The following is a 24,375-nucleotide window of genomic DNA, read 5'->3' on the forward strand; positions in this document are numbered from 1 at the left end:
TGTTTGTGGCTTGCTGTCCATGTATATCTGCAAACGATGAAGAACAAAATAGGCGAATTCTGTTTCATCCTATTCCACTCCCTGTCTGTGTGTTACAGTAATTGCTCGGCTGCCAAATACAAAGATAAAAGGAATTACTGTGATTTTGGTTTGTCATTGTTTCATGTATGAAAATGATTTTCACTGGTAATTATCCACACGTTACAAGAAGTGTGTATATGGAGGAGCCATTGAAAAATGACAGAGGCATAATGAAATTCCTACCATATCCCCATGTGAAGAGCGCCTTCTGTGCTTTGGCATGATCCACTTCCCAAGTGGGCCCAAAGTATGGAATAGCTAACTTTGATTCATCTTCTTACACAAACAGGTCTACACATTTTGAAAGACTAGGTGAGAAGCCCCTTTATCTCCTGCAAGGGGATGCTTGTGTGTATGAACTCATCAACATTGCATACTTCAGCCTCCTGGAAGCCTCACCTGCTGCCATGCTTCTGAGCCGTTATTGCCTAGGGCTCTTGGTGGGTATGGGACCATCGGAGGTTGCTGCAAGGGTTACCTAGGGCCATGTAGCATTTGGCATGGCTCTGAACACGTGCTTGTCTGCATACACAAGTTGGGTGAGTTTGGCCTCCCTACTGGAAGGGTGTGTTGTGGCTGGGTTTCTCGTAGCCCTCACCCTCTCCCCCATGACCAACCCTCCCCCCGCCCCATCACGTAATTCAGTTTTCAAAGAAACCAGTCTCAGATCTGCTGAGCTCGGCACTACGGCCGTTTGCAGAGGAGCCGCAGTGAGAAGCAGCACTTCTCGGTTGACAGGGTGGACTGCAGTAGGACACAGTCATTCTTTGCACTGTTAATCTGCTTGTGTGCCGAAGGGATTGCCTGTTGAGCAAAGCAGTGCTGGCTCACTCTCCTTTCTATCCGCATGTGCAGGGGTGTGAGGAGGGAGCTATTTAGACAGTTAGCTTTTGAGGAAGGGATTGTGTTTTTTATTCTCTCATTTATTGTTGTTGTTGTTACAGCATTTAGCACAACACCAAGATGATTGTCAGTTATTGCTTTTATTTGTATCAGGGTCAGCACTGCTGTTGAGTGTTTTACCAGGAAGAGGATTGTTTATGCCAGTTTTACCAAATTCTTGTTCCCAGCTGCAGACTTCAATTTGCATCTTTTTATACATTTTGAATTACTAGTGTTGCTGTGTAAATCTTTAGTGTGCTGTTTGCTTTTGTGTTCACTGTTTCCCTCTCTTATATAGAGGATGTATGTGATCCTGTGGTTTGACTCTGTGTCCCATCTGGCTTTGCACCCCTCAGCGCAGAGCAGCACAGAAGGGAGGAAAACCAAAACATGGAACTTCAGATTCCCAGGCTCGTGCCTCCTCCCCTGTCCTTCCTACCCCGCAGATCAAGGACGTGTGATCCCTAGACAAGTCTTGCTGATTAGTTCTCATCATGTAGCACTCGCCTGTGTGTGCCTGAGTGATGCTGCAAATTACAGCGACCTTTTATTTGTTTGTAGCTTTTTATCAGCTTTAGCGTGGCTTTGCTGCTCTGTAGGTGTTCCTGTGATGCCATCGTGTGGTCATCCTAGAGCTAGATGTGTCTTTTCCCCACGCTAGCCAGGACTGATGGTATGAGCTGCCTCCAGTGTTGTATCGTGTTGTATCGCAGTGATTGGGGCTCCCTCTTGTTAGCTGTGCTTGTGCGCTGGTGAATCAGGGAAATGCCTGGCTCTGGCTGTGTGGCATTAATCTTGGTGTGAAGTTCGGGCTTCTGAAGTCCAGGTTTCCTACTAGGCGGGAAACTTCATGGCAGATGACGACAGTGGGTGTTTTAACTACAATGTTGTAGGTTGCCTCTATCTGTTAGAGAAATTGAATAAACATTGTCTGTATCGTAAGGAGAGTGGTGTTTTGTCAGCTGAAGAACCACAAGTTGTTTTTGGTTTTATTTAGTTAAGTTCCATCCACAGTACGGCCTGTGTATTTTTCAGTGAAGTCGCATGTGTAGAGAAGCTGTTTAATGCTTTGGAATTGTGTTGTATTGTGATTGCAGAAGGTGACTGGGAGTCAGAATTTGTAGGAATTCTGCTTTTGATACTTCCTCCCCTTTCACCTCCCTCCTCAGTCTTTCAGTGCTTTGGATAAGCCACGGGGGCAAAAAAATCCAGTCCTTACATGTTTCTCAGTGACCTGGAAGTGTAACTGCATTTTAGATGTAAGCATTAAGTGTGCCTTGCTAATAAATAAAGTAATGCATAACTGTAATTGTTTTTTTGTTTTTTTGTTTTTTTTTTTTTTTTTTTTTGTCCTTTCTAGTGTTCCCAACTCTTGCCCGGCCAGTCCACGTGGTGCTGGATCCTCAGGATATCGTTTTGTTCACAACATTACCTCGGATCTGCAGCTGGCAGCAGAATATGCGGCAAAAGCAGCATCAGAACAGCAGGCAGATGCATCTGGCGGGGATAGCCCAAAGGTTCAGAGAAACATTACTTACCCAGCAGTGTTCACTGGGAGGCCTATTAAGACCTTGCAGTTTATTGTTCGTGCTGGTTATAGTTAAATGGGTATAAGAATACTCTGGCTATAGGGGTGCTGTATTTAATAGCATTCAGCGTTTTGCAACAGTGCCTTCAAATCAATATCTTTGGTGGCAGGTGATGAATCTGTGCTTGCTTAGCTGCTGAAATGCATTTAAGTCATTCCCTAAAAGGGTTACACTAGAGGAATTTGTCTTGCTTGTTTGATAAATCAGAAGCTATAAAGAAGAGCATGAAAATTCAAAGTCTTATTTTTTCTATTTAATTAATGGTATTTTGCAAAAGGCAGTTGGGGAAAGGGGAAGCAGGGGAAGAAACAGGATCCTCACCATGAGAAATCTGTAGTCTGACTTTAAAATAAAGACCTGTCAAGCAGGCATTAAATGAGGAGAGTAGCAAGTAGAGTTTATATTAAAAAATAGCTGAGTTATAATGATAAAATTTAATTTTGGTGAGCTGATCTTCAGATCAAAGTTGAAAGTCTAGATTCAAAACCACTTGATTTGGGATAGGGTGGAGGAGCACAGTACTAGATGGGTTTTTTATAGGTTGAATTCTTCCTTGAGACAAGAAGGGCTGTTCTTGATGGAGTAAGAAGAGCTGGGAATGTGAGATCTGGCACACGAGTTAAAGTTCCTAGAGCGAAACAAATCCTGCAGGAGAGGGGAGGGACAAGATCGAGTTTCATGTTGAGCTCGTTTCTGGGAGGAGAGCTGGTAGTATACTTCTTGAAGCCTTTCTAACAAAGTTTAGTTGTACCTGGATAGAATTTAAGGCTTTAGTTTCATGAAGGCTGACAAGAGTGGATGTACCCTGCAACCTCTAGCTCTGCCTTTCTTCCAGTTGCTTGTCCTGATTCTGCCCCTCTTGCTGGTATAAGCATGTGTGGCAAGCTCAGCAGGGAGTGGAACCCCACAGTGAGGTTGGCCTTTTTGTGTTTTGGGGGCAGGAGATTGAGAGAGACACTTACTTTGCTCTAGTCCTGTTTGCACACAAGTGCTTATGCTGAATTGGGAGATACCAGTGCAGAGCAGGAGGAAAGGGAAGAGGATGGTATTGCTTTTAGCCACCATCCTTATGCTTTCTTAGTGCTTGTGAAATACAGCTGAATGTGCTTTCTTAGTCATTGTTGGTGGTAATATCCAGCATAGGAATTCTGATTTGGTAACTACATTTTTGTGTCTGTGTCCTTCTAGGATGAGTCCAAGCCACCGTACTCCTATGCTCAGCTAATTGTGCAGGCTATATCTTCAGCACAGGATAGACAGTTAACACTAAGTGGGATCTATGCCCACATTACCAAGCATTATCCATATTACAGGACTGCTGACAAAGGCTGGCAGGTGAGTTCTTGAGACTGACAAGCTTTTAAACTACTTTGGCAGGGCTTATCTTCTGTGAAATATGTTTAATAAAGATTTGGGGCACTGGGAATAGAACTTCTTTGACTATTCCCAGGATGAATTTGTTTAACATAACTAGTTTGCTTGTGGGTGATTAGTTCTTGGAAGATTTTTCTCAGGCCGTGTTGACTACTGGGCCCTCTGGTTGTTTTTGAAACCCTGTTATCTCCCTGGCCTGTCTTCTGTTAAGCCTGCAATCATCCCGCTTCGATTTTTGTTTGTTTCTTATTCCTTCTTGTCCTTACTATCAGCAGTTGCTCCCCTGCTCAGAGACTGGAGCCTGAATCTTGCTAGATCTGTCATACTTTGTGTCTCTCTTTGGAGAGATCTGTCCAAACAGAAGATGTCCAGCCTCAAATTGATATCCCTGTTTTTTAATCATAACTCTTTAAATCATCACAGGTGTTTTCTTTCCCCAGCGTGTCAACTGTGTTGCCTAAGTAACAGCTTGCAATGTTAGAGTCTCAAAATGGGAACCTGGGGAACCTCAACTCTCTGCCTTCCTTATGGTATTAAAGGAAGTCTGGCCATTTTCATAGGAGTGCTCAGAGGTAGTTACCACATGCTGTATCAGGCTTAAGTGCTCCCTTGAAGGCTACTTTCAAAATGTCAGAAACCTCAGTTCCACCTGCTCTCCCTACCCCAGCACTACACCTCTGAAATGGGTGTTCTCATTTGGATATAATACACTAATGCAGCTGAAAAGCCACTTGCAGCTGCTGAGTTTATTGTGTACAGCTGGCAGGAGCAGTATGGCTTGGTGCACTTTGAGTACAGTTGGATTAAATACATGCTGCTCCTTGGCTTTTCACTGCAGTTCTAATTAGTTGTGGAATTCACTTCCTGCCTTAACCTGCTCAGCAGAGCCGCGGCGCTTTGCAAACCAGTCACTGCATCCTGCTTCAAAGCCTGCTGCGTTTCAGTGGAGGGAGAAGTTGCTTTTTTTCCCCTACCAGTAACATTGCAATGATTTACTTGTAAAGAGCTTCTGTTGTCTAAAGCTGATACAAAAGCTCTCCTTTCATTTTGAAAGTGGAAGACATAATGAGTTTATGCACGCCTGGGCCTTTCCTCTAGCCTAGCAAACAGCACTACACCCAGTCAGAGATGGGCTTTTGCAGTGAAGAGGATGATTAGTCCTGTCAACATCTGCCGAGCCGTACAGTGCAAAGCTGGTGCCACATAAATAATGGATTCTTCTCGGAGATAGCTATCTGAAGGCATGTAGGCTGGCTTGCACTATGATTGCTATGAGGTGCAGTGTCCTTTAGGGCATATTCAGGCACCCCAGCGATCGTTTGGCAGGTAAGCCGTTAGTCCAGAATAAAATCTGTCTTTTCAGTGAGTTCTGACTTGGTTTCCAATTCTTTTTCCCTGCTTCAGCAAAAGATCTTCCTCCGTTTCTTTCCACAGCTTGTGTACTGCACTGCTTGGCCCTGGAGATATGTCTAAGTGATCATACAGGTACCAGGCAAACCCATCTTCCTGCCTGGTTAGCCGAAACTCTGTCTGACTTATTTCTCTAGGTTTTCTCTTGCAGTTCCCCTGTGACTTTGGAGCTGTGTAAGTGACTTGCTTCTGTATTTAATGCAGATTCTACCAGGGGGCATTTTATTCTTTCAGACTGTGTGGTGAAGCCCGTTTGTTATGTGCTTTCTCATGGCAAAATAATCACTTCATTCCTCTGCTTCCTGCAGAATTCCATTCGGCACAACCTCTCCTTGAACCGTTACTTTATTAAAGTCCCACGCTCTCAGGAGGAGCCTGGAAAGGGCTCCTTTTGGCGAATTGACCCTGCCTCCGAAGCCAAACTGGTAGAGCAGGCATTTAGAAAACGAAGGCAAAGAGGAGTGTCCTGCTTCCGAACACCTTTTGGGCCTCTCTCTTCCAGGTAACTTCAGCTGCTTCTAATCTCACTGCCAAATTCATTGCAAAGAAAACAAAACAAAAACCTCTCCCAAAGTACAGTGAGCAAACTTTACTTCTGTTTATAGTTTTGAGTGGTGATATAGTTGGATAGTCTTGAGGCATAATTGGAAAACTGTTCTGTCATCTTAAGCTTTAAAAAAGGTTTTAAAAAAATACACAACCAAATAACAAAAATGCACCAAATAATATATATACTTTGGCATAATTTCAAAGAAGTTCAGAACAGTTATCAGTTATCACTAGGGTAAATGTTTTGGGATGCCAATCTTTAATTTCAGGAAAGCTGGATTTAGTTGTGGATGAGATCAGAGGTGGATTTTTTTTTGTGTGTTTGTGTGTGTGTGGTATTTGAGACATTCTCCTATAGGGAGCATCATGTTCATTGTGGCTGTGCGTGTGAAGTGGTGCAGGGGCTCTGCGGCTACTCCTGTCAGTGGTGCAACTATGGAAGAGGAGTTGGTGCAGGGACTTTCTCTGCGCCCTGCAGCTGCGGGGTTGAGTCTTGCAGTCGAACCTGGCTGGAGCGGTTTCACATAATGCTTCTCCTACACTTTACTTTGTCTCCTTGAAAATTGGAGCAGGCAAGGGGAGATCTCTTCAGCAGATCTGTTCCTCAGCCTTGTTTAAGGAAGTGTTGGATTCGTCATCTGCTTGGCCACATGGGGCTGGTGGCAGGAGCCAAGTAGTTGGGGAAGGGAGAAAAGAGGGAAAAGGGGAAGCAGATGCTTTGTATGCTTATGTGGGGCCAGAGACTTATATCTACTTTGCAACTTTCTTCCTCTTTCTCTCCCCATCACGCTCAATGCCGACAAAGATTCTTTGAGAGTGCCTGAAATTTTAAAATCCAAACATGAGGCACTTTCAGCTTCTCTTTCCATAGTGGAAGTCTTAAACCTTAGGCTTGCTCTGAAGAATCCATTTTCTTTCAGCAGTGAATAATATAGCTGTATTTGGTGCTAGAGTGTGTGTGCAAGATTATTTCATACCTTTCAGCTCCTTCTGACAAGGCTGTAGTGGGTAATGTGGAAAAATGGCTGTTTTCCTCCTAGAGGATCCTGTATCAGGGTTAACTTGTTATCTGCTGCTGTCTTGTGGTCAAAATGCATCAACCCTTGCCAACACTATGTTCTGGTGTTGCAGGAGCGCTCCCGCCTCTCCTACTCACCCTGGCCTGCTGTCCCCTCACTCTAGTGGCCTACAGACTCCAGAGTGCCTGTCGCGGGAGGGCTCACCCATTCCACACGATCATGACTTTGGGTCAAAATTAGCCTCAGTTCCGGAGTATCGGTATTCACAAAGTGCACCTGGTGAGTAGTTCTCATTTCACAGAGAAATATTTCATTCCACTGAGTGCAATTCTGAGTATATGCAGGCCAATCCGTTACAGGAGGGTATCGATCTCTCTCTCTGCTTTTTTGTTGGAGACAGATGATGCTTACGTGGCTTCACTGTTTCTTCCTTGCTAGTCTTTAGGTTGGGGGAAAGAGATAAAGGAATGTGTAGAAGCACACGTTCACCTTTAAAATAGGTGGATTTGGGAACTGACAGCAGACTAGCCACAGCAGAGCATAGCTCACTCAGGCTACTTTGCTAGGTGATTTAATAAAATCAACTTATCTGCCTAGAGCGCCAAGGTGCTATGGTCAGAGCCTTGGTAATTTGTAATAAGTGCTCGTAGCTGTGTCTGCTTGTCATTTGTCCTGTAACTGATCTTGTGCGTAGGATCCTTCCAGTGCAATTGGAAGGCAAAGCTCGTTAGGCAAAACCTCATATTGTGTTTCTTGTTTAAAAAATGTGCTTAGGCTGCAAGTATAGGGAGTTGGGATTTTTTTTTTTTTTTTTGTTAGTTTTTGTTTTGTTTTGGGTTTCTTTGTAAGTTAGGAAATGTGAGATTGAAGGTAGCATATATTTGGCATCTCTTGCCAATGTTGCAGCGCTCAGTATTACAGGTTAGAGCTGTATAGGTAAGTGGAGGCCTTTTTGCCTCTCCCATTAATGTATGTCTCTTGCGTTTTAGGATCTCCAGTCAGTGCCCAGCCAGTGATTATGGCTGTTCCTCCCCGGCCATCTACTCTGGTGGCAAAACCAGTCGCCTATATGCCAGCATCAATAGTGACTTCTCAACAGCCTTCATGTCATGCAATTCATGTAGTTCAACAAGCTCCCACTGTTACAATGGTCCGAGTTGTGACCTCCTCTGCAAACTCTGCAAACGGATACATCCTCACGAATCAGGGCACAGCCGGAGGAGCTCATGAAGCTGCAGGAGCAGTGTTGGACTTTGCTGGTGACCATCGAGGTAGCTTTTCGCCTCCCTTGCTACTTGACTGATATCGTTTAAGTGGGCCGTAGGGGAGGATGGGAAGGTTAAACAGCTCTTTCATTCACTGAGTGTTTAGTCCGTGATAGAAGATGTCTCCAGGTAAAAAGTAAACCACGTAAGAGTTCAACCAGTTAATCTTTCCATGAATAAGCAGAAAAAAATGTGCTCCTTTGTCCCCTATGGGAGATGAAGGTGGACACACAAATCTAACAGATCTTGCTGGAGGCTGAAATAACATGTAGTGCTTCAGGTACAAATATTAACCCTAATGCTTTTATTATGCCTGTGATTTGGTGTGCTGGGTACACCATGAAAATGTATGCCTATCTGGCCAGGAGAGATGGCATGGGAAAGGCTGCAACTCTCTGCTTCAGGATAACCTAGGCAATAAATGACTGCCTCTCTCTTCCATGTGCCTGATTTCCTAGGGGTAAAGGGTGTGCTGCTGGAAGTGCAGGTTGTGCCCCATTAGAGAAATCTTCAAAAGCTAGTAACAGCAAAGGCCTCTTTTTTCCTAAACTGGAAATTCTAGCCTCAGGGGATATATTGAGTTAAACTATAAAAAATACTTTCTCTTCCTGTCAGCTAGACAGCACCTACCCTGATGGATGTTTCAGAGTGGCATAGTGCTGCAAGACAGATGCATATGTTGCACCAGCAGTGCAGCAAGACTAGTTACTGCTATTATGTGGGCAGTGTCAATGGTTCTTCTCTAAGGGAATGGAGAAGTTATAAAGACCTTTCCATACAGTAATAGCATAATCACTGGCATTTTTAGTTGAGCACTGGTTAGCCTGCTTGAATTATACTCGCATTCTTTAGAAATTCCTGTCTGGATCCTGTCCGTGTTCCTGAAGCATCAACAGCAGCTGCCTGTTAGTCATCTGTTCCCTTCTTTCATTCATTAGTCCTTGCTGTAAATTTTTTTCCCCTACTTGTTCATCTTCTGTTACCTCTCATACTCCCTTTTAGTTTCTACCTTCTGTGTGTTTTTCCTGGTTGCTCCATTTTCTTTCCTAATCTCTTGGTTTTCCTTGCCTTTTCTCTGCCTGCCTCCCATTAGCATGCCTGCAGGTGCCAGCTCAATACTTACTGTTGCATCTAACACCACTCCTGTGGTGTTCCAATGTTAACACGGGAAAGCAAGTCTTCTCTTTCTATAGGCCTAATGAATTTGCACTTCCCACCTGCCTTCATTGCTTTGAGACCTACAGAGCTGCTGCAAGAGGAGTGAGTCTCCTCTCATGCATGCCCAGCAAGAGACTGTCTTATAGCTGCTGAATTGATCCCTTACTTGTCTTGCAGCCTGCTGAACTGATCTCTTACTTTCCCTGAGAAGTGAAATATGTAATTCTGAGCGCTCTCAGTGATGTCTACCCAGGAACTCTGCTTCCCACCTGGCCCTCTGGTTTCTTCCTCTCTCTCCATAGCTGGCAAAAGCTTGTGGTCATGGGAAGGCCTCCTGGTGAATCGACCCATGTACAGGCCTGTTAGCAAGCTGATGCAGGCTTTTTGCCCCAGATGTTTGAGATCCAAATGGCTTCTCCTGCTCTGCGGTGCTGAGAATCAGGCCAATTGACATGTAATTGGGGAAATCTCATAGCTTATTTTGCTGTAACTGCTTGTCCATATCGCAGTTGCCATGTGCAAATAAGAGAGAAGATGCCTTTTGAAGACAAGGGTGAAGTTTATAACCTTGATTTCTTGGCGGGTTCGGGGGAGTATTTTTGTTTGTTTTGTTTTGGCTGGGTGGCTTATGGCATGTGTGTAAGAAAGCAAGCGTGTTCCTAATATTGATAGAGTACATGTGCAGTAGAGAATAAGAGTTTAGTGTTTTCAGTTATCCATCCCTGACCTGATAAACTTCAAAGCAAGCATTTCAGATCTTCCCTGTTGTTATATCCCTGATTGCAGGGTTCTCCTAATGAGCAGGGTGAATAAACCTTTGACTTCTCAGAGCTGACCACACTGTATGAATCAGCACACAGAAAATGTGTGTATAGAGCCTGATCCTGCCTAAAGAGTTCTGGGCACCTCTCAGGATTAGGTCTCTAGGAACACCCTCAGCTCCTCGGAGCTCAAATATGTTGCTCTTGTGACTAAGCTGCGTCAGCCTGAGAAGCAATGCTTTCCATTCCCACTACACAACCTTTGTGGGACACGTCAAAGGCAAGTGACTTTGTAGTGCTGGGAGTGTCTCACATTTATAAGGCTGGGGTAAAATGGTGAAACGTTAATGAGAAGAAAGACTGCTCCTAAGCCAGCCCAATGGTGAATGTCTGTTCTACTCTTCAAGCAGGCATGGATGAAAAACCAACAATTGCATTTGCCACGATACCTACGGCCAGCCGTGTTATTCAAACAGTTGCCAGTCAAATGGCACAGGGTGTTCCAGGACAGACGGTCACGATCCTTCAGCAGGCAGCTCCAGTGACCATTGGACAGCATCAGCTCCCTGTGCGGGCAGTCACCCAGAACGGGAAACATGCTGTCCCCACCAACAGCATCACGGGCAGTGCTTATGGTATGCTATGTTTCCATTGCTTTCTGGTTTACGATTGCTCTCCAAGCTTTGCAGTTAAAGTAAAGTTTGTGTTTTCCCTTCTTAGCTATGCAGTTCACTATGTGTGTGTCCAACTCCAAAGTTACACACTCTGCAACCTCTGTGGCTGTGAATGTCAGTGGAAGATACCCTAACAAATTAAGTGTTGACCCCATCCATCTTTCTTTGTTCAGTTTTCCTTAGTGGAGAAGTCTTCCATCTGCAACGTTGCTTTTGAAACATCCAGACTCTTTCCGTGTCCTTGGCTGTGCATGTATTACTTCTTACACTCTCTACCTTTTGAGGCTTACTTGTTGAAAATGTTAGTGATTCTTGTTTTGAACCTATTTTTGTTTTCCTCCGACAAACAACCTTTGCTTTCAGTATGCCTAATAATAGAATTTCTTTGATGCTCTTTAAGTATCATGAAATCTGATGCCGTAGAATATTAAGAAAATAACTTTTATTTTCCCATCGAAGGACTTTGAGAGAAATAAGACCCTTTTCATCAGGTAGGTGAACAAATGTAGGATTGTTTATATACCAGATGTGTTGTAGTCATTTCTGAAGTCTGTTTCTTAAAATCCCATGCTAGCTATCTCTTGGCAGTCTCTTTTGTGCTTGCTCAGCACCTCAGGTTTTGTCAAGTTAAGGATAATGACTGGGGATGATAAAATCCAGGCTTCTTACTGCCCTTCTGTCTGATGAGAGTGTAAACACCTCTGCTGACCCAGGCTGGTGCTTACAGAAAATTTGAAATGAAAAGCCTCAGAGGGATTTTGACAGCTTTCTTAAAGCAGAATATGAGTGCTTCTGCAAGGTTTTCCTCCTGGTCTAGTCCTAGGTTGGCCTGCTTTGTTCTTGAATTGGAAGAATCTTATTGAAGCAATGTTAAAAATAGAGTGATAAGGCTTTTATGCAATTAAGATATAAATAAGATCAGATAGGTGATTGCTACTGCCTCACAGTACTGTTTGTCTAATCTGAAATCAGAATATTTTTTATTTTACATTCATGCAAAGATGTGCTAACATCACTAAAATTTGTCTAGCCCACACACTCATCGAATCGAAAGTATTTCGCTCACATCTAAGTTTTTAGTAAGTGGTAGTGAATTTTCTAGTAGACAAAATGGAGCCTGGGTCTCTTGACTTTTTGGCTGTATGACATTAACGTCTCTTCAGCTGCTTAGTTATTAGGCTCACTGTCAGCTGCTCAACTGTAACTGGTTACTGCCCGCATTTGTGCCCTGGTGTTTTTCGTTCATTCTCTTGATACTGCAAAGCCCCCTTCCCGTGCCTTGGTGGAAGTTGCTGGGCTGTGAAGGCCTTTGTTCCGTTTCATCTGTTTATTTATCCTAGGGCTCCTTTTTTGATGCACTTAACAGTGAACACACCATCAATGTTCTGTCATTCCATCCCTTGCAAATGTGTCTGGAGGGCAGAGGATGTACTGTCTCCTGAGTCCGCTTTGGCTGCCTCTCCTACTGATGTGGAGTCCAAAAACTGCATGTGTTTTGTTTTCCAAGTAGTGCTGTGTGCCAAAGCCGGTGTGTAAGCACATTCTCTGTCTGGAACTGGGAATTGTAGACATTTTTACACAGGGTCACTTCTTAAACTGTCGTCTTTTCTCACCACTTTTATTAATGGGAGAGTGAGAGCTTTTGTCAGGACTGAAATACAAGATTGGGAGCCCAAAATTCCTAAGTTCCAATCACGGTTCTGATGGGATCACTTACCCCAGGAAAATCAAAAGTTGTTAAACCTTCCTGCCCCTTTTAAAAGCGAGATGTCGCTGCAGTTGGCATTTGAACTGTAATACAGTTTTCCAGCAGGCTGGTGTTCTTACAGTGCAAGCTCTGCCCCGTTGGCTTTCTTACTGGCAGTCTCTGAAAGGCTAAAGTGGTCCCTCTAGATCAGAGATGCAGCACGCGGATGTTATAGCTTGCAAGAGGTTTTGATTTTTGGTGGTCAGAGAACTACTTCCCGAAGAAAAGTTGTACTGTTACTTCAGCAGAGGATTGATCCTCCCTATGTGGAGATGAATGCCTAGCTGGCAATACCTTGCTTTTATGATGGATGGAAAGAAGGAAGTTCTCCCGTGAAAGGGGTATTGCCAGTTCGGTAAACTTGTACAAAGCTGAAATTACATGAGGAGAGAGAGACAAGGCTAGCAAGCCTTGCAAAATGGATTTGGAAACAACCCTTGAATATGTGCCAGTTATCACATTTGACTGTGGTTTTGTTTTCTTGTTTTCTGGAATGGCAAACATTTGTGTTACTTTGTCACATTAATGTGCTTTTCTCTCTCTCTCTCTTGTCCTACTTCCCAGCTCTTACAAACCCCTTGCAGCTTCTTGCAGCACAGGCCAGCTCGTCCACTCCTGTTGTAGTCAGCCGAGTATGCGAGACGGGGACTGAAGAGACAGCAGCTGCCTCTTCCAGTGAACCTGAAGTCAAAAGACCCCGGATAGAAGAGCCCAGCGGAGCAGTTCCAGCCCAGACTGGTGTCATCACATCTGCAGTGCCGCAAGGACAGGCAACCAGTGAATGAAGAACCGGTGGGAGGAGCTGGCATGGTGCGGGGTGGGCATGGGATGGCAGCAGCCCCTAAAGCAGCTTTCAAAGAAAACAAACCACAACTGTAACAGCTTGAAATATAGAGAATAAAAAGCTCTTTTTAAAGTCAGATTTTTTTAAATGGGAGGTCAACAGCTGTTAGAATCACAAGGTGCCAAAAAGAATGAAAAATCCCTCCCAAGAGCCCATACCTGGAACTCTGTTCTGTCTTTACCTATGGGATTTTTTTTTAAGATTCAAAAAAATATACAGACAACTGATTGTATGACTGCTGGGATTTTTTAAAAATATCTTTTCCCCTTTTGGCTCCAAGGGGATAGGATTTGCAGTTCAGAGTCTAAAGGAATGTAACACAGATACAGTCTGCTCCCTGGAAGAAAAAACTCCTCATTTTCTATGCCTTAATACTCTGCTTCTCAGAGCTTTGAAACATAGGACCATTTAAAAGGGCCACCTAAGGCAATCAAATGCTGAAAGATGGGTGCAGTATCTCACAACAACAGCATTAAAGAAATATGGTACCAAACTTAAAGAAAAAGGCAGAATGATTTTTTTTAATAGAAAAATTCTGAATATGAATGAATGTTTATTTATGTGGGGATTCAGGAGGAAGAGTTGCACAGCTCAACCACCTGGATTTCTGAAAGCAATTTCTGTCCATTCCCTCTGAGGGAAAATACAATAACAGAGGAACTGTATTAATTTGGTTCCTGAAAAGAAATTAAAAACAAAGGGTTTTATACCTTCAATGTTTTCTTACAATTATTCATCACTTGCTCTGGATGACTGCCAAAGTATCTTGGTGACCGAGGGTTACATGGGGATGGGTGTCTCTGAAACGTTGTGGGTGTATTTGATTTTCTTTGTGCTCACATTCTGTGCTGGAGCACTAACAAGGGTTTGTTCAACACTAGCATTGGAGATTGAAGACATTGTCTCTGTGAACCTTCAAAAATGTCAGTTTGTGCGCTAAAGTGATCTGCTTCATCCCAGCTGGAAGCGTGGTCCCCCCAGCTTGAAAACTATATGGGCAATGGTCAGAAGTCCAGGGTTGGCTCTGACCATCTGCCATGGCAGGTAGCAGCCAGGCGCTGGTGTTATGCTACCGAGAGGGAGGTTAACTGCTGAGGTGAGGTGCACGGACAGTATTTAATACAAGTTCTGTAAGTGCGTAGAAACTGAGGAAGAAAAGGCCTTTAATTTTCTATGAGGGAAAAGTCATTTGAGCATCTTCAAGTTAGGTTGCAAAACCTGTTTGGAGTTTTCTTTCATTCCCCGAACCCCTCACTCGCAGTAAGATATGTTTAGTTGGCCAGGAGGAGGAAGCTTTTACTGCAACAATGTTCCAGGCTCTGTATGTAGTATATTTTACAAGCAGAGCAGATCTGACTCACTCGAACCACGTGGAGAAGTGAGTGCGTGTGACGTGCTGTGTGACTGGCAAAGAAATCAGCCTCTCCTTAGCCTCCAGGTAACCCGTTCGGTTTTAGACTTTTGATTCTTTCAGTTAACTAGTCTTCTGGCTACACAGCAGATACCTTTTGGCTTGCAAAACTTGGCTTTGGTAGTGGCAAAAGAGATGTAGCATGGAGGAGATGTCTTCTGTAGGTTCTCCCTCTGCCTGTCCTGGCTTACTGTGGGGTTATCGTCATCTTGTCCAGTCTGACAGTACTATTCCAGAGCAGAGAGAAGCAAGCCTGCCGTATAACCGGGTGCAAAGACTTCCCCAGTCTGCAGTGAATCAGCGTGTCCGTGGGAATCGGAGTAAAGCACAGCAGTTTAATGCCTGCTAGAATTTGGGGAGAGGGAAGGAGCTCCAAGAGGTGACAGCTGGTATCACTTGTTCACTTCTAGGTTTCCATTCTCTTTGCCAAATCCTGTTCAATAGGCAGGTCCCACCACTTGCATAAAAGCCAGGAATGTTTTATTTTCCAGTCAATTGTTTTGTGAGGAAATATTTCTGGAAGAAGGAAAGAATTTTGCAGGTTCGTAATTTGTGGTTAAGCTCTGCAGTTAGAGGTGCACGAAGTCTTCAGGACAGTTCATTTATCTACAGCTAGTGTTTGTAATTTAGGTGTGTGCGTTTAGTGACACATCATTAGATGGGATTTCAGTGCTTTGAAATAATTTAGTAAATGAGGATTGTTCATGACCACAACATAATTGAAGCAGGCCAGCCTGCAGGTTTCCTTTTTTGCTAGGAAGACTAGGTACGGCAGAGAGAAAAAACACATGGATTAGTGCTGTCTCTTCTGAAGCCTTTTCAAAACCAGAATTCTATTAAAATGAACTTAAAGAAAACGTACAAGAGTGAGAGTGCAGCATAGTTTATCTATGACGAACCAGTGATTTTGAGTGAATGCTGTTTTAGTTATAGACATGCCTCTGTAACAACCCTGAGGTTACTGAGCTTTACTGAAGGAGATTACTTGGGTTTTCTGTATGTTAGGTGAGTCAGCGCGAGATGAGCAACCAGCAGAACACTGTTCAGGACGTGAAGCTGGCCAAGTGGGGTTTTTTTGCATCCCTCCCTGCATTTATTTTCTTTTGAAAAAAATAATTAGGCAGGCCCTGAACTTCTGTAAACTAATACATCACCACAGAAATACATCAGCTGGGTCGTGATGTTTTCAGAAACTAGTTGCTGCTTTTGAGTGTATACGTTTGCCTCCTCAGCATTTAGAGAAGAGTAATACTTTTTCGGTCTCCCTCGTGTGACTCACAATACCTGGCGCTTAAATTGCAAGTTAATGGTAAGCAAGTATCTTTAACCTGCTTACCCATTCTGCTTGGGGTACCTGGAGCTGTCAGTTCACTCTGTTAGACCTCTGCTGCATCAGTCTGGCACGTTCTCCATCTGCAGTAAGAAGCATGATGCCACTTGAAAAAAGTTATCTGGTTCAGCATTGCCTGATACTAGGCAAAGTAATGATTCTTGCTAAAAATCCTATAGAGAGCTGTGGAGAAATGCGGCCTTCATCTGGAACATCTCATTTAAGGCCTCCAGATTAATGCTTCTGACACGCTGCCCGGTGCAGAAGGCAGCATGCTTTGGAAAGCAGAGGGAAGAGGAACCCCCTGTAGCTGCTGGTGATGGCCTTCCCGCAGAGTGTCCGCTCAGAGAGTGGCAAGTTACAGAAACGAGAGGAACAGCTTAGAGCTGTCCTGCCTGTTTTGGGATCGTGGAATCATTTAGGATCTCTGGAGATCATTTTGAGTAGATACCTTTCAGAATCTTCTTTTAAAGGCTTTTTCAAGCCTTTAAAATACAGGAGAATATAAATACAGTAAGAAAATTTGTCCTATTTCCCATATTTTTGGTATTTTTAAAAAAGTTGATCAATTTGCTACCTTGTCATTGGAGAGAGGGGGGAGAAAAAGCAAGTCTATATTAGTTGGATAGACACTTTGAAATTAGATATATGAACAAATATAAATAGCAGTTTTGTGGATGGAAGGATGAGGCTAGAAGTTTCCAGAATTTTATTGGCTCTTCATTTAGAAGTGGCTGTCATTTCAGTAATCCTTTTCTCAAAAGGGCTGCAGTCAGTATGCCCAAAAGAGAAGGCAGGCCCTGTTTAATCAGAAGAAAACATTTGGCTGGTTGCTATCTGTGTCCAGGATTCAAACAGGCAATTTTGGATTTCTTCCTTTGCTTTTCCAAGCTGTATCATTTCAGCTGACCATGAGTCATGTGTTTCTGTTACTTGACTTGGTTTCTTCAGATTAAGTCCTGTGCAACTCAAGGATCATTTTGAAAAACAAGTAGCTGTTTCTTCTTTGCTGCATTCAAATGCTCCTTCAGTGTTTCAGATACAAAAACAGTGACTCAGCTGTTTTTACATGCAAGAAATACAATGGCATTTCCCAGAGAAACCCTTGGAATCACCTTTTTTTTTTTTTTTTTTTTGGTAGCTGTCTTTCTAGCTGGAAATTGGAACCACTAAAATTTGTGCTAATTTGAAAGTCCTAAATGAAGTCTCCAGTTTGAAACTTTTTGAAGCCTATTTCTGCTTTGTTTCTTCCTAGTGGCACAGCTCTTCTTATTCAAGGATCGGTCCTGATTCTCCAGATTTTCAGTTTTGAGCACTATAGAGAACAGTGAAAGGAGAGAAACATCACAGGATGTGGTGGTATGTAGAATAAGGCTTTCAGATAGAAAGAAAATGCTGTCTTAATGGTTCTTGGGACTACTTGGTTTAACCTTAATTTGGTCATCTAAGACTTTTTTGCCTGAAGAGTTGCATTTCATGTTCTCAATTATATTAATTGATGCAGGATTTTGAAGGATTATCTGATGCTGTCATCTTCTGCTTTGTGGACAACAAAAGTCATAGCATGTCAAGTATTTGATCTGATATAAACAGGGCATATGAAAACTTAAAAACTGAATTTTTCAAACAAATTCATTTCTTTGTTTCTTTTTGATATTTTTCTCATCTTAGGCAATGGCAGATTAATTTCACTTTGATTGCAGTGAGTTTGTAGCAACTTTTGTTGCCTCTGTTTGCAAAAGCTAAATACAGTTGTTCTTGATTTTTATTCTACCAAAATTACTTAGTTATTGTTTTGTCTTGACCTTGACTCTTTGGATACAGGAAGCTTTTTACAGTAAGATCAATGTGGTCTCATTTAGTGATAACACAACACAGTGCTGAGCACAGAAGTGAAGTTCATAATTAGCTCATATATTCTTTTCATCTCTTCTCTTTCTTCCTTTCTCCCTCACTCGTCCCCATGCCATTAATGCTGTCCCTTGCAGCATGTCCAGTCATCTTTATCCACTGGCAGGAGAAGCACCTTGCATTAAATCTTGCACAGCAATGCTGGAAGAGGATTCAGGAGTGCAAATGTGTGGGATACGTGGGGCTGCAGAGCAGATTGAAAAGAATCAATTCAGCTTCCTTATTTTTAGTTTTCATTATAGGTTTTATAAATCTTGAACTGTTGGGCACAGCTTGTTCGGGAAGGTGCTTTCACAGAGCCATGGTAAAGCTTTATGGGAAGGAAGAAATAGTTGAACAATAGAAGCACAACAGTGCTACTAAAATCAATGCTGTGATCTGCTTCTGCTGTTATTGAGGAGAGGGGAAACTATTGTCCCTCAGGCCTCTTGCCTGTTGATATTAAGCGTCATTAGTCAACATGTTAATTTCCAAATTAGCATTAGGCAGTAGGCTGTACACAAGTAAGGTTTGGGGGGGGGTGTTTAACTTGGTTTCACATGTGCCTTGTCAGAGCACTTGTTACTGACTTCCAACTGCTATTCAGAGACAACCTCTACACTTTTTCCCCCTTTTCAGTAGGCAAAAGCAAGCAGTAAAATAAAATTTGAAGCACAAAAGACTGGGGACCAATATGTAAGCAAGCGAGAATGACTGACCTGAGCTTTCATGCAGTGTTACTCTCTCCCCGTTGGAGACATTAAATTGGAGTTGGAGCTTTTTCTCCATATTAGCAAGGAGGTTTTCCAATGAACTGTATGGTATTACTTTAACATGTGTTAGTGTGTGGAGGAATGTCAGAATGCAGAGTGAAAGGAGAAGCTTCCCAACTGTACCTACGTGTGTGGATCTGGGATGACAAGGAACTAATCTAGCAGTAGTTCAACTTCTGTACCTTTCAGTTGAGGATCAGATCATTTCTTCAAGATTACTGCATTTAAGGATTAAATCCTTATGGGCTGGTTGTTCCCCTCTTTGTTTCTCAAGTTTAAACTGTGTCTCATAAATCACAATTTTACTGTGATTAACATAAATTATGTAAAACTGCACTAGTAGGTAAGATAAAATCTCCTTCTAGCTCTCTGTTGTGCCTCTGCTGTTGGCCAGTTGTAGATGTCTGGAATCTTGGAATAACTCAGGTTGGAAGGGACCTCTGGAAGTCTTTGCTACAGTCTCCAGCTCAAAGCAGGTCCAACTAGATCAGGCTGTGCATGACTCTTCCAGTTGAGTTTTGAATATCTCCAAAGGTGGAGGTTTCACAACTCTTCTGGTTCCAGTTCCAGTGTTTGGCCACCCACATGGTGAAAACACTTTGTGTATCTAAAAAGAGCTTCGCGTGCTGCAACATGTGTCCAGTGTCTCTTGTCCTGTCACTGCACACCTCCGAGAAGAGTCTAGCTTCTGCCTTCTCTGCCCCCTCCTATTAGGTAGTTGAAGTACCTATAAGATTTGCACCTTTGCCTTCTTTTTTGAAGTCCAAATCACCCTGGTTCTCTGTCTCTCCTTGAATTTTACGTGCTCAACTCCCCCCCCCCACCACCACCACCAGGGCATCAACTGAAGCTGCTCCAGAATGTCAGTGTATGTCTTGTACTGGGGAGCCGAAAACTGGGCACACCTTCCAGATACAGTCTCACAAATGCTGAATGAGGTGGAAAACAAATCACTTTCCTTGACTGGCTGGCTTCACTTTTGAAAGTACAGTCCAGTGGTTGTCCTTGCTGCAAGGACATGCTGCTGACTCTAGTTCAACTGCTCTGAGTACGGTATGAGAAATGGAGTAGCAAAACGACCTGGAAATATTCTGTGTTGCATATGTACATATGCAACCAGCTTGTCCTCCTCTTCCAAGAAAGAGTGCCAAATGAGGTTTTCCAGCTTTTTGAACAGGAAGTAGTGTTTGAGGGGTGCCGATCACTTTTATAAAGACTTTTATAAAAGTCTTATGCTTTACCTTGACAAATGGTTGTTTCAGTTCAATGTGGAGCTTTACTTTGAACTTCTACCTTGATCCAAAATTGTATAAGTTGTTTTTAGTCCTTCTGTTAGTAAGCTGGACTTGGGCATTAAGAATGAACCTCTAAAAGGAACATGACTAGCTTCATAGTCTTTTTCATTACAGTACCTTGAACATTTGCGTTTGCAGATGTCATATGGCAGCGAGTGATCTGTCTTTCCGTGTCAACCAGCCTCTCGGACAGCTCTGTTCCTGCTCTCCTTTCATTTCTTTCCTCTGTTTAGTTGTTTCTATCCATTTCAGAGTCCTCTAATCCAGGTCATTTATGCCATTTTTAATGCCATTGCTTGAAGGTATCTGGTGAGAAGCCCTGTTAGGTTGCAAGTGAAGAACAAGTTTTTCAGATATGTAACTTTTTGTTTTCTTCTGGATGAAAAAATATTTCAAAGCTGCTATTTCTATAGCATACACTACTGCTGTAAAGCGTAGCTTGCAATGGAACCAGTTGTCGAGCTGCAGAATGCAGTTACACTACAAGGTCATCTGGAGCGCTGGAACTGATGAGGTTGGGAAGTGATGCTTTCTGGCATTTTGGTCCGTATCTTACAGAGATGCAGCTGTGAAATAGTGTTGGAGCATCTCCCTATATGTGGCTGTCTAGTGGCGATTTGACTGTAACTAGTTAGATCATCAAGGTGTTGTCTTTGTTAGGTGCATTATTTGCAGGACAGAGTATGAGCTTGTTCACACAGGTGTGTATATATATACATATATAGTAATCAAAAGTGGAAAACATCTAGCTGCAAGGGTGGGCTTTCTCTGTTAGATTCAGTCTTTCATGAAGCAGTAATACAGCAATGAACATTTTACTTTGGACTGAGCAAGACATTTTGCAAAATACTAGCTTTTCTTGGAGCACTATATTTAAATTCCAAAATTTTAATTAACCTGACTTTTAACCTTTGTATTTATGATACCTTCTGAAAATTCTTTTGATATCTTTTCAATTTACCGACCCTGAATTAAAACCCTTGAGATTATATGGCTGGTCCTCTCCTTATATGTCACTTTAGTTTCAGAGCCTGGGGGTAGTGGTGCCAAACCTACCCCTTTGCTCTCTAGGTAGAAGAAACCATTGACGATTCATGGGTGGCAGCTAAGGAAGAAACCTTTTAAATATTTTTTTCAGAGAATATTAAATTAGATCTGTGTAAACATAAATTTTATATTTATTAATGTGTGTGTGCATGTGTGTGGGGGTGTGTGTATAAATATAGATATATAAATGGTCCATGACTATTTCTTTCTCTTAAATGGTACTTTACGCAGACTTTTTGTACAGTATGTTGGTAAATTCCTACACCAGGCACTGAATCTAAAAGAATGATGTACCTATTTTTGTAAGAAATGTGGGCAGCCTGTAGAAGCAGCTTTGCTTCAGCAATTGCTTTCATTCCTCCCTCCGAGCAGAAGAGCGCATTTGGTGCTTGCATCATCCTTGAGTAGGTGCCCTGCTTCTGGCAGCGCCGTGCGTTCAGCGTCCCTGATCCACGCTGTCCTGCTGGCAAGGAAATCCCCCAAATGGCACTAATGAAAGCTGGAGTCCTTGTTAGTCTCAAATTATCTCTAGGTGCAGTATCTGGAAGCTCTTTAGAGTTTTGCTCCGTAAGTAATGGGACCTTGTTTCTAACACAAGTTAATTGAGGGTCCATGAGAATGCTGTAAGGCTGAGGAATTGCTCCCTGTCTCTCTATCAGGTGCATGAGCGAACGCTGGGATGCTATGAAATAGTGTCTTTCCCTCCGTGGTGAGATTGTGTTCCTCTTATGATACTTCTTTCTCTCTTTATGGGGCCTGAGGTGTAGATAGCCCTCTAAAAACAAATATGTAAGTGCTTTTCTAATGTTCCCATTCACAGAGAGTAAATTTTACCTACTCAGTCAAATTTCAGGCCTCGTTTAATGCCATGCAGATTACTGCATTTGTATAAGCATGCGTTTTGACCCACTAGGGCCTTTTGAGAAATATTCGTAAGAGCAGATTGTACTTGGCTTCTTAATTCTAAGAGCTCTCTTTAAAAAGTCGAAATGTGTTTCTGTAAGGGCTGGAGTGAATGCTTTTCCTAGGTTTCTGCTGACTCTCTGGTGATTGGGCTTGATATCTAAGGGAGGACCAGACTGGTGATAAGGGGAGTAACCATAACAGCACGAGCGAAAGGAAACAGCTTTCCTCCTCCACACCGAAAAGCCCGTGTGAAAACCAGACTTTCCCTAGTATTCGACTGCTGCCTCGTGTCTGCCACCAGGTTAAGCCAATGCCCTCCGGAGCCAGTGTCCTGGCCCTAACCCTGGCACCTTATTCATGATCTAGATCATTCAGTCTCACTTCTGCCCCACTCAGATTTGTTTAAAGCAGTCCAGAGCCGACCCCTCCTTAGAGGTAAGGGCAATGTTGAGGAGAAATATCTATTAGCTGGTGGGAGGGGAAAAAAAAAAAAAAAAAAAAAAAAAAAACGAGACTTAAGCAGAAAAGATGAGGTTTCCCTCTGTTTCATTACCTTGCTGCTAAGTCTGGTGCAGAACATCCCGATGTTCTGATTTATATGCCGCTCTTTGGATGTGGACAGGCTGCTAAGTAGGCAAGCTGGCTCTGCAGCAAGTGAATTGCTGTAAACCTAAGCTCCTATATCTCTTCCCCCCTCAAATGTCTTGAAGTGTAGGGAGCAGAGTACCGTTGTTTGTAAGATCTTCTTTGAATGGAAAAAAAACAAAGAATGTGTATTTTACTTAAATATACCAGTATGGAAAACAGTGATCCATAGAAAAATAGAATGGTTTAAAAAAATGAATGATTTTTAAAATTCAGAATTCACCTGAGGCAGCGTATCGTCCTGGGATCTGGGCGTGCTGCCCACGCCGCGGGGAAAGCGGCACTGCCCAGCCTGCTCGCCAGCCTCCGCGCACTGGGGAGGAGCAGTTCCCTGGTGCCCGCGGCTACCCAAAGGACTGGTAAAGGCTGCCTAGAGATAACTCAAAACCTGTATGCAAGCAATGGATGATAAAGCTGGAAGTTCTCATCCTGTTTGGAGTATTTGCTTAAAAAAAAAAAGAAAAAAAAAAAAAAAAAAAGAAAAAAGAAAAGGGAAATCCGTCTCCCCTGGTTGCGTGTGGATGCATTCCCGGCGAGTCCTTCGGGGACGGCTGCAGTGCGACGCGGCCCAGGAGTACCTCGGTGGTTTGACAGAACTTCTCCCTGTTTTTGTTACAGAGATCTAGAGGGGAACCTTTCCCCTTTCACATAGGTTTGGCACTTAATTTAAGGAATCTTGGGGGGGGGGGGGGAGGGAGGGGAGGGGAGGGGAGGGGGAGACCTAAAGCCATGCTTGCATTTCAGTTCTTGGTTTTGCCTGTACAAGACACCTCCAGCCAGTTTTTTTTTTTTTTTTTTTTTTTTTACAGCTGATATCAAAAGTATTTTTTTGTGACTTGTGTTCATAATCAGTGCTTTTTAAAAAGCAGGTGTGTATCCCAAGGCAGAAAGCTCCATCTGGGGCAACTGGTGTGAATTTGGGCATCTTTCTCTGGCTGTGGTGCAGCACTGCCCCATGAGATGCTTGAGGACACGCACCAAACGTGCGGCTCCCGAGCAGGGTGGGACTGTGCCCTGGTAGTGCCAAGGCTGCTGCTCCCCAGAGAAGGGAAATACCAGCGTCCACAGAGCAGGACCTGCATTTTTCACATCAAATGGGATACAGTGTTTCTCATTTTTTTTCGTTTGTTTTTTTTTTAATATGGAGCCATACTTTTTTTAAAAAGTAATTTGAGATCTGAATGTGATTTCTAATGTATCAAGAACATTAATATTTTAAAGCTATAACAAAGTTTTAAATTTCTACTATTTTTTTCATTTATTTTAACTGTTCTGTTCTCTTAATTTGATGTATGTGGTTGGGGAGTGTTGCTTCTCCTCTTAGCATTTGTTTCTATAACCAGAAATAAAATTATATATGAAAGAGAAGATGCCCTGAAGTTGCTTGCTCCTTCTGAGCGGCTGATCTGCACGCCGCCACTACCGCATTGTATTGCAGAGGGCTCAAAATTTCTGTGTCTGCTGTTGCCCCTGCCACGTTCCCATTTACGAGCTGCTTGCGTTTAAGGCTTTGGGACAGCACGCATCCTAAACGCGTTGCGGCCGGGCTTCGCCTGAGGTCTGCACCATCGTGGGCCTGCAAAGTCAATAACCGTGGCAGCTCGCTGTTTTCGCTCGCAGCAAGGGAGCAGATTTTTCTAATGATTCCAGGTTTTTAGGGGGTGGCCGGTCGGTCCCGACGCTGGCGACTCTCCGTCGGTCCAGCCGTGCTGCGGCAGAGGAAGA

General features: G+C 43.2%; 1 protein-coding gene across 1 annotated transcript in view; it reads left to right on the plus strand.

Moving 5' to 3' along the window:
• FOXK1 (forkhead box K1) overlaps positions 1-14,069 on the plus strand; it is a 49,292-nt gene extending 35,223 nt beyond the window's left edge. Inside the window, exons 3-9 of the mRNA XM_062588107.1 lie at positions 2,324-2,480; positions 3,741-3,887; positions 5,645-5,838; positions 7,017-7,183; positions 7,894-8,175; positions 10,499-10,723; positions 13,074-14,069. Of these exons, the coding sequence (XP_062444091.1) occupies positions 2,324-2,480; positions 3,741-3,887; positions 5,645-5,838; positions 7,017-7,183; positions 7,894-8,175; positions 10,499-10,723; positions 13,074-13,294 (1,393 nt within the window). The 3' untranslated portion in view covers positions 13,295-14,069. The remainder of the gene's footprint in view (positions 1-2,323; positions 2,481-3,740; positions 3,888-5,644; positions 5,839-7,016; positions 7,184-7,893; positions 8,176-10,498; positions 10,724-13,073) is intronic.
• The last annotated feature ends 10,306 nt before the right edge of the window (positions 14,070-24,375 follow it).

Source organism: Rhea pennata, chromosome 15, assembly GCF_028389875.1.
Source record: "Rhea pennata isolate bPtePen1 chromosome 15, bPtePen1.pri, whole genome shotgun sequence".
Taxonomy (NCBI): domain Eukaryota; kingdom Metazoa; phylum Chordata; class Aves; order Rheiformes; family Rheidae; genus Rhea; species Rhea pennata.